Source organism: Saccostrea cucullata, unplaced genomic scaffold, assembly GCF_032062105.1.
Source record: "Saccostrea cucullata isolate Sc308-1 unplaced genomic scaffold, CSIRO_AGI_Scuc_v1 ctg6000, whole genome shotgun sequence".
In the NCBI taxonomy this organism is placed as follows: domain Eukaryota; kingdom Metazoa; phylum Mollusca; class Bivalvia; order Ostreida; family Ostreidae; genus Saccostrea; species Saccostrea cuccullata.
Window position 1 is genome coordinate 155 of NW_026928713.1, and position 10,663 is coordinate 10,817.

At 34.7% G+C, this 10,663-nt stretch overlaps 1 protein-coding gene across 1 annotated transcript; it reads right to left on the reverse strand.

Moving 5' to 3' along the window:
- Positions 1-741: 741 nt before the first annotated feature.
- On the reverse strand, positions 742-9,991 carry LOC134278524 (retinol dehydrogenase 7-like; the record flags this gene model as incomplete). Its single annotated transcript, XM_062760833.1, has 2 exons — positions 742-868; positions 9,847-9,991. Coding segments are annotated over 2 exons (272 nt in total), but the record flags the coding sequence as incomplete, so codon positions are not given.
- Between the last annotated feature and the right edge of the window lie 672 nt (positions 9,992-10,663).

Sequence of the window (10,663 nt, forward strand, 5' to 3'; positions counted from 1 at the left end):
CTTGTTTCGTATACGGGGTACCCCCTACTTATATTGACAACAAGGTACTTAACTTATTTTCAGACACACCCGCTTCAAGCTCGTATTTTGTTGATATACCAAATAAAAACGTACTTTAAAATGGCATCATTTGCTTCAAGGAATCTAAAATTAACAGTACTGTATATAGTTCAAAAGGGAAGAATTGATCATTTTCTTCTAAAAAAAAAAAAGTTTCGCAACAAAATATAGTTCCTGACTCAATTCTACTTGAATGAAATTTAATCGCGGTTTTTATTCCATTGAATATAGTTCAATTAGCATTGTAAACTCCAGATATAATGTTAGAACTTAAAATGATGCGGAATTTTAGAAATAAAGGTATAGATCATCCATTCAAAAGCTAAGGATCGAACTCCTTAAGCTGAAATAATTCACTTGTAAGCAAGTTGACATGAAACACACACAGGTACTAGTGGAACACCCCCCCCCCCCCTATATTCAACCCTGGGGATTGCAGGACATTTTTGACAAATTATTTTTATCACAGTTATTCATCATGTACATACCATAGGAAAATATCGTGAAAACCGTTTCACAAAAAGTACCCCACAATACATTATAAGAGATATCTCTTACAACGTATAATGTTTTTTTTTGTGTGTGGATCGGTTACTTATTTGGGGTTTTCACGATTTTTCCATGGTATACCGTACATGATGAATGAGTGTAATAAATGTAATTTTAATATTGTTCAAATACTGAATATTCTTACTTTTCTGTTTGAATTTAATATAAAAACATTCATGTCCATAATCCTCCTTCACTGTCTGTGTGGCCTGATTCCACCATCTATCCCCCGTAGCTATCATGTCATATGACATAATTCCTGAGAAAAATTATAAAAATTATAAACATTATACATAAACAAATAAGATACAGTAAACACTGTTTCTTTGAAGACATCTGCTCCTTACTAGTAGAGGGCAAATAGAATACACAATTGTAATAATCATGGATAGTGTTTCATAGGTTTTTTAAAACTCTGGATCATTTAGCCAAGTGTTCTAGGAAGGGCTCTAACAATAAACATTTTTTGCATGATGGTGAGGGAGACATGAAGATGCCCATGAAGAATCATATTCCCCGAAGGCATAGAATTCAAACACAATGCAGGAAATATAAAGAAACCCCTAGGAATAAAACACTACTAGTCGCTCCTCATAAAATATTATACATTTTGTTACTTAGTTCGAGGGCAACATGCGTTTTGTCTGACTCAAGAATCAAACTGTCTGTCTAAGGCCGATAGGCCGAAGGCAGAAAGTTTGGTTCGAGGGTCGGCAAACGCATTTTGACCGAGAACATAGTCAATAAATGTTTTGTTATACATGTACCTTTCACTTAAGTTTTTTTGACATGTATTTTGTACTGTCTTCCGTGATATAACCCCAGGTCTGTCACTTTTGAACACCAACAAATGAAAATGAGATTTACCTTCACCTCCTACGACGTAAGCGGTCCAACATCTAATCGACCGGTCCAACAGAGAATTTTTATGCCCACGCAGCAAAACATTAGAAATGTTAGAGTTATTTTTTCGTAAAGACTTGTTTAGGAACATATTTTAAAAGATATAACAATCCTTCGTGATAAGTCAGTGTAAGTTACAAACCAGTAATACTAAAACCCCTTCAATGTAAATAAACACTTAATATATATATATATATATATATATATATATATATATATATATATATATATATATATATATATATATATATATATATATATATATATATATATATATATATATATATATATATATATATATATATATATATATATATATATATATATGTGTGTGTGTGTGTGTGTGTGTGTGTGTGTGTGTGTGTGTGTGTGTGTGTGTGTGGATATATATCGTGTAATACACAAAATGTTTTATATGCGATAACCTGTCCAGGGTGTAGTGAATATTACATAGGTGTGACCAGTAACACCCTCCGTGCCCGGGTTCGTACCCACAAGCAACAGATCAACACTCCGGAGTATAGACAAATACCACTAAGTGAACACTTAGACGTGTGCGGACAAAAGAAATTTACGATATTCCGTTTTATAAAGTAGCAGGTGGAAATGACATTTGTAGACGTCAAAAAGAAAAACATCTTATTTGTGCGTTAAAACCAAAGCTTAACAATCTGATATGTATTTCATTTCTATTTAATTATGTATGCATATATGTATAGACTGTCGAGACTGGAACTACTCTCCGTACCCGTATCCGAATCCACAAACAACATATTCAACATCCGGAATACAGACAGGTCAAAGTAAGTGAACACCTGGACCAATGCGGTAACGGACATTTCACCGTGTTCCCCTTTTACAAACTGTTTAACGACAGTACGGTAGAAAGAAGAGGAAAAGAAAAACATGTTATTAAGTCTTTAAAACCAACTTTGAACAGTTTAGCATAGTTTATTGTATTTTATATACATGTATGTTTATTTCTCATATGTTCAACATGTACGCTTTTGCTTGTTTCCCGAACATTCATTGTGACGTCATTGTATTGTTGACAACGTCATTACCATAACATTTTAACGTCAAATATTTAAAGTTAAACGTCTGAAGAATTTGAATGAAAGCGCTAACGTTTTACAGCTTGTGTTGTCGTTTTTTTCTTTTTTTAAATATATATATATATTCGCAATTTCAACAAAAAACACTTAAGAAAAGAATTATGTCAATCGAAAATGAAATTGACACCAAACTTGTCACACTGGATGTTGTAAGTTTGTATACAAATATTCCTACAGAATTGGGATTGCTAGTTGTCAAATTCTGGACTGAAAATTATCCCGATGTTCTAAACAACAGGTTTCAACGGGACTGCATCCTAGAGGCTTTAAAATTAGTTCTAGATAACAATACGTTTGAGTTTTCAGACCATCATTACCTCCAAATTAAGGGAACAGCAATGAGGACAAAAGTCGCACCTACCTATGCAACATTAACCCTTGGTTATCTAGAACATAAATTACATGATCAATTGTGTACCTTGTGGGGGATAGAATCTGCAAACAAAATACGGTCTAAATGGAAAAGATTTTTAGACGATTGTTTTATCTTATGGGAGGAGGATGTCGATAAACTAACGGAGTTTTATGATCTACTTAACCAAATGAATTCGGATATCAAATTCACGATGGAAACAGATGATTTGCAAATGCCATTCCTCGATGTTCTTGTAACAAAGGATAATACCAGCTTAAATACGGATATTTACTATAAACCAACCGACACACACCAATATCTGCATTTGGATCGAGTCATCCCCATCACACTAAAACAGCTATACCATATAACCTCGCAAGAAGGATATGCACCATTGTGAGTAATACCAAGATCAGGGATATTCGACTGGAGGAATTAAAATTGTATTTATTAAACCAAAAATATCCAGAACAACTTGTAGATAATGGTATAAAGAAAGCCAAGGAGTGCGATAGAAGTCAGTTACTTTTAAACATACGACGTGCAAATGACGTTGAAATAATTCCATTTGTGCACACGCATAACCCGAGAAATCAAAACGTGAGTTCAATTATTTATGAATTGAACAACTTACTTAGAGAGGACGAACAAACGAAAAACGTATACAAGAATTGTCGTTTTATCAACAGTAAACGCCAACCCAAAAACCTAAAGAGAATACTTTGTTCTTCCAAATTCAACGACCATACTTATACAGTCTCTAAGTGTAAGAACCCTCGATGCGGTACATGTGAATACATTACAGAAGGGACCAGCTATAATTTCAATGGGCGTGAATTTAGAGTTAAAGAAAACATGTCATGCGATACTAAAAATGTCATTTATGTCATCACATGTCCTGGATGCAAGGAATATTATATTGGCGAAACCGGCAACACTCTCCGTGCCCGTGTACGTGTACATAAGCAACACATTAGTACACCCGAATACAGACAAATTCAATTAAGTTCGCACCTGGAGGCGTGTGGTAAAAAACAATTCAAAATTTTCCCTTTCTATAAACTCAGTTGTGCCACTGATATCCAGAGACGGGAAAAAGAAAAACATTTTATTAGTATTTTTCAGCCAAAACTTAATAGTGTTTTATAAATTACTTGTGATTTTCCCGTACTTTTTGTCATATTGTATCTATGACGTCATAATAGACATTTAACGTTCCGCTTAACATGACGCCATAATCACTGTTACTATAATACTACTGTAAGCTTCTGAAGATTGAAAATGAAAGCGCTAAAGCTTAACTGAGGATTTTTGTGTTTTCTTTTTTTTTTTTTAAATATATATATATATATATATATATATATATATATATATATATATATATATATATATATATATATATATATATATATATATATATATATATATATATATATATATATATATATATATATATATATATATATATATATATATATATATATATATATATATATATATATATATATATATATATATATATATAACTATAAAAGAAAAAGAAAATGCACAGTCTCCAAATTTCATTTAACACAAGTGCTTTCTGGATTTCATAATCCGTCTTCAGGTGTACATAAATTGAACTGATTTATCAGTTCAATTTATGTACACCTGAAGACGGATTATGAACTCCAGACCGCGCTTGTGTTAAATGAAATTTGGAAACTGCAGTTTCTTTTTCTTTTATAATTATTTTCACCTGTGTGACATCGACTGTGAACTATTTTCAACTATATATATATATATATATATATATATATATATATAGAAAGCACAGAGAAATTCACTTTTACGAGGATACTCACTTCCGCCCCAGCCTGGGGTTGAACTCTGGACCTACGGAATCTGTCTCCTAGCAGTACAGGAACAGCGCGTTAGACCGCTCGGCTATCTAGGCAAGTTAAAAAACTTGCTTTCGATGCCGATGGAATTTCTCACAACGCTGCCCTATACTACACGGTCATTGAGAATGGAAATGAGATACAGTTATTTGGACATTAGTTTTTAGAGGATTGTTACCAATACATGTTGTTTTGAAATTAATTTTATTTATAAAGCACAAATTACAACAACTCTTAAACTAATAAATAAAATTAATTTCATCACAACATGTATTGGTAACAATCCTCTAAAAACTAATGTCCAAATAACTGTATCTCATTTCCATTCTCAATGACCGTGTAGTATAGGGCAGCGTTGTGAGAAATTCCATCGGCATCGAAAGCAAGTTTTTTAACTTGCCTAGATAGCCGAGCGGTCTAACGCGCTGTTCCTGTACTGCTAGGAGACAGATTCCGTAGGTCGAGAGTTCAACCCCAGGCTGGGGCGGAAGTGAGTATCCTCGTAAAAGTGAATTTCTCTGTGCTTTCTATATTAATATTCCTTCACTTAGGGCAGTTATATTAGTTTAAGAGTTGTTGTAATTTGTGCTTTTATATATATATATATATATATATATATATATATATATATATATATATATAACGTGTATTAGTAACAATCCCCTGTTAAAACTAATGTCCAGATAACTGTATCTCACTTCTATTCTCAATGACCGTGTAGTGCTTTATAAATAATAATTGATTTCATTACAACGTGTATTGGTAACAATCCTCTGTTAAAACTAATGTCCAAATAACTGTATGTCACTTCTATTCTCAATGACCGTGTAGTGTAGGACAGCGCCGCGAGAATTCCATTGGCATCGAAAGCAAGTATTTTGACTTGCCTACGCAAGTGAGTTAAGGCTAAATATGGATATTTCTATGCAAATGAGCTAATAAAAATTCATAAGTTGTATATTTCCTGTACAGAGAAAGTTCAAATCTATTTTCTTATACATACTTAGTGTCCACAGTTTATTAATACAAGTGCACATTATGACGTCATATTATGACGTCATTGTTCTGTCCCATTCAAGGTAATAAATCACATCAACAAAATCACATCGGCGCAAGGGCATATCCTATCTAATTTAAAATAAACAATGTATAATATTCAGGAGAATAATCTTAAAATTAATAAAATTGCTGCAGAAATCCTATGCACTTTCTCAATCGATAAAACTTTTAGGAAACTTACACTGGACTGTGAATTTTTACCCTGTTTAAACTTACAACTGCACAAATAGTAACTATACACTTGCAGTGCCGACGTTTGTGCAGCAATATCTTAAATCCTTGGAATATCCTGCGTCTTTTTATACCTTTTTTCTGTAAAACAAAGTAAGGTATGCCCTTGCGCCGAAGCGATTTTGTTGATGTTTCTTATAAACTTGTGTAGTAGAGGTCGATGACGTCATAATGTGTACTGGCTATCATATGTCGTGGGTACCAAGAATGTATTAGAAAACAAGTCTTAACATTTTCTGTGTGGTAGGTAAAGCAATCATGGAACATTACTGTGCTTTTTTGAATCGACACAATCAATCAATGATAAAAACAACCGTACTCAAAACTAACCACCCAGTCGCTGCATTGTAACGTCATAATCGTGAAACACGGGTTTTTATTGCAGGGCAAACACGACGGTCACGTGACTGTCTCGGCCAATCAGGTTCTATTTTACTAGTGATTATTTATAAGAGGTATTTGAGGGCAACATGCGTTTTGTCGGACACAAGAACCTAACTGTTTGCCCGAGGCCGTAGACAGACCCTTTGCTTTGAGGGTCGACAAAACGCAATTTGTCTAAGAACATAGTCAATAAATGTTGTGCTATATATACCTTTCATTTTATTTTTTACATATATCTTGTACTGAATTCCGTGATGTAATCTAATGTTAAATTCGGCCGAATACAAAGGAATGCAAATAAGATTTAGCTCCGCCCACTGTGTGACGTAAGCGGTCCAACATCTAATCCACAGGTCCAACATCTCACTCAACGTTCAAACATCGATTTTGTTATGCCCTCTCAGTAAAACATTAGAAACATGGGCTTTTTTCGTATAAATTTTTATGGGAACAAATTTTTAAAGGTAGAACAATATGCATTCTGTAAGGGATTGAAATTGTTTTCTCAAGCATTTTTGTTGTGTTTAGTTAGAATGGTAATGATTACAGTTAGGGTAGGTACCATCTTCGCTAGCCAAGGGTTTCCGATCCGAAATCTATTCTACAACCCTTGGCAGATTTAGTCCTATCAAACGCGAACTTTAATTGCGCCGCCTATCGCCGTAATTGAGGTAAGTCCCTAGCTTGACGCTCTTTAAAATTTGTCCAATGAAAATAGCTGTAACATATGTAATTCAATATGACGTTTGAAACAATATGGCGACTTCCATGCAATTTGATGTGTAGTATAACCCAACTCCTCATACAACTGTTAGCACACCTTAAAAGTTGTAGAAAATATCGTTCTTCGTGATTTTTTCAATTTTGTCAAGCGTTTGACAACACGTTCTAAATGTTGCCGTATCAATTATTATCAATGAGCCGTGGTATTTGATTGGCTTAAATTGATGCACCTAAAATGCGGAACACGGACTTAGGTGGTCCTTTCAATAATTCTTGAAAACATATATCATCAAAGAAAAAAAAATTGAAATTAATTACCCGCCCCCTTTGTTTTAGCATATATCACGTCCTAACTTTCATTCCTCGTAAATACATGTAATACTTCTCTTTTGCGTAAAACACGAACAGACTTTAATTCAGCCGAAAATCGTCGATTAGTAAAAACCTTGCGTAGACTGGGACTTCGCAGTTAATCAAATTCGTTTGCACGAGTTCTAAACTTTCAGTCAAATCTGCCAAGGGTTGAAGAGTAGATTTCGGATCGGAAACCCTTGGCGAGCAAAGATGGATAGGTACAAGTATATAAATAATTTCTATTTTGAACAATTTGTTTCTGAGTACTAAACTAATGTTTTTCGTATGTTTGTTTCCTGTATATCCTTTTTATGTCTTCATTAAGACAATCTAATTAAAATTAGATAATAGATCTGCTCGAATACTCGCTACACTAACATCTAAAAAATCCCATAGAGAGTCCAGTCAGAGGTCAAATTGTATCAACCAATCAAATTGTCACCTGCAAAACTATTGAATATTGGTGAAGCGAATAAGGCTAAAGTTGTTCCAATTTGACCTCTTACGTGACCCTCTATGGGATATTGTTAGATGGTTAAGTGTAGCGAGTATGCGAGCGGATCTAATATCTAACTGTAGTTAGATTGTATTTAAGATAGCAACAATTTTGCCCCTTTAATCATGACCTTGCAGTTGGACCAACTTTTAAAAAAACGTTAACTTGGCCTTCACTTTTAAACAGATGATGCTAGGGCTTTTATATTTTGCATATGTATTTCTTATAAGAGCCCTTCCCCTAGGAACCTTTAATTTGACCCGCTGATCTTGAAATTTGACCCAGGTTTATAAAACTTTGACCTGGGTCATTACGTTTTAAAAGTTAGCGTTTGGGCTTTCATATTCATTGAGAGCAAGTCCTTTCTTTGGGTCACAACATTTTTCATCCCTTGCCTTGCAATTGGCTTTTTACTTCTATTTGTAAACTCCAAGCTTTGCCAAAAGCTGTCAATTACAGGAGCATCAGTGTTTCACAAACACATCCCATTGTTTATATTTTTTAGCTCAACTGAGCCGAAGGCTCAAATGAGCTTTTCTGATCACATTTTGTCCGTAGTCCGTCCGTCCGTCTGTCCGTCCGTCTGTAAACTTTTCACATTTTCAACTTCTTCTCAAGAACCACTGGGCCAATTTTACAAAACTTGGTACAAAGCATCCTTGGGGGATGGGAAGTTTAAATTGTTAAAATATAGGGCCAGGTCCCCTTCCAAGGGGACATAATCAAGAAAAGACAAAAATAGGGTGGGATCATTAAAATATCTTATTCTCAAGAACCACTGGGCCAGGAAAGCTGAAACTTATGTGGAAGCATCCTGGGGTAGTGTAGATTCTAAATTGTTAAAATCATGATCCCGGGCGTAGGGCGGGGCCACAATAGGAAATCCAAGTTTTACAAAGAAATATATAGGAATTTTTTTTAAAAATCTTCTTTTCATGAACCAGTAAGCCAGAAAAGCTGAAACTAACGTGGAAGAGTCCTGGGGGTAGTGTAAATTCTAAATTGTTAAAATCATGACCCCCGGGGGTAGGGCGGGGCCACAATAGGAAATCCAAGTTTTACATAAACATACAATGTATATATGTGAAAAGTCTTTAAAAATCTTCTTCTCAAGAACCATTGGGCCAGAAAAGCTGAAATTAATGTGAAAGCATTTTGGGGTAGTGAAGAATCTAAATTTTAAAAATCATGACCCCGGGTAGGGCGGGACCACAATACGAAATCCAAGTTTTACATAGAAATATATAGGGAAAATCTTTAAAAAATCTTTTTCTCATGAACCAGTAAGCCAGAAAAGCTGAAACTAACGTGGAAGATCCTGGGGTAGTGTAAATTCTAAATTGAAAAAATCATGACCCCCGGGGGTAGGGAGGGGCCACAATAGGGAATCCAATTTTTATATAGAAATATATAGGAAAAAAATCTTTTACTCAAGAACCAGTGGGCCAGGAAAGCTGAAACTTAGGTGGAAGCATCCTGGGGTAGTGTAGATTCTACATCATTAAAATCAAGACGGGGGTGGTGGTGGTGGGGGGGGGAGGGGGCCACAGTAGATACAAGAAGAGGGGAAATCTGGTAAAGAACTGCATCACAAAAGTTACTCAGGTGAGCGATGTGGCCCAAGGGCCTCTTGTAATTTAAAAAAGTGCCATGTCACAATGATCGTACATGTATGCAACTGGTAAATGCTTTGAATGGGAAATGTGGCTAATCCACGTAAAGACCTTTTTTCAATACCTGTTTTGTAGCCACTGGGTATAATAGTGGCAACCTTGATCCCCCACATCTTAAGTTCATAGCGCCATACTTCAGACATAGTAACAAGAGCTGATTTTGATGCACAGTACACCCCCAGTAGAGGAACAGGTGCCAGACCTAGAAAATTTCAAATGTAAGAATAATGAATACTAGAGTAATATATTATAAATTTCAGTTAAGTGTGTCGTTTTGCACTACGTCACATCCTATTATGCAGCTGCGCTCAAGGAAAATAGTGCGCGCCTTCTGAATCTGACCGCAATCTTTATGTCTGGTTAGATTCGTCTTATCCCTGATTTGTGCTCGTGCAACAGACAAGGGCGTGAATTGTCTACGCTTGGCGCAATGTGACGTAATGCGAAACGGGACACTTCACTGCAATTGATAATAATATCTTACAGTTTTTAATTCAGAGTAAGGTCTTGGTTTTTTCTTTCTTTTTTTTAATGCATATGAAGTATAAGCTTAATGAAATTGAAATGTTTTGTTACTGTTAATAATGTAAGAGGGGTTCTAAGAACCATGTTTGTAGAGAAAACTTTGTTGTCAACCACTTATTCGCTTCTCAGCCTTTCAGCAGATTTTTCCTTGACCTCTTTATAAAAAATTCTACATAATGTTTTAGTTCTTACAATAAATTTGGATTCTATAATGCTAATTAGACCATATTCGATTAAAAGCCTATGATTAAATTCCATACAAGTGAATTTCTTTGTGCTTTCTTTATATATATAGATCTCTCGAAGTTTATATAGAAAGTAAATGAAATATGCCGATCATCGATGTTCTACTATTA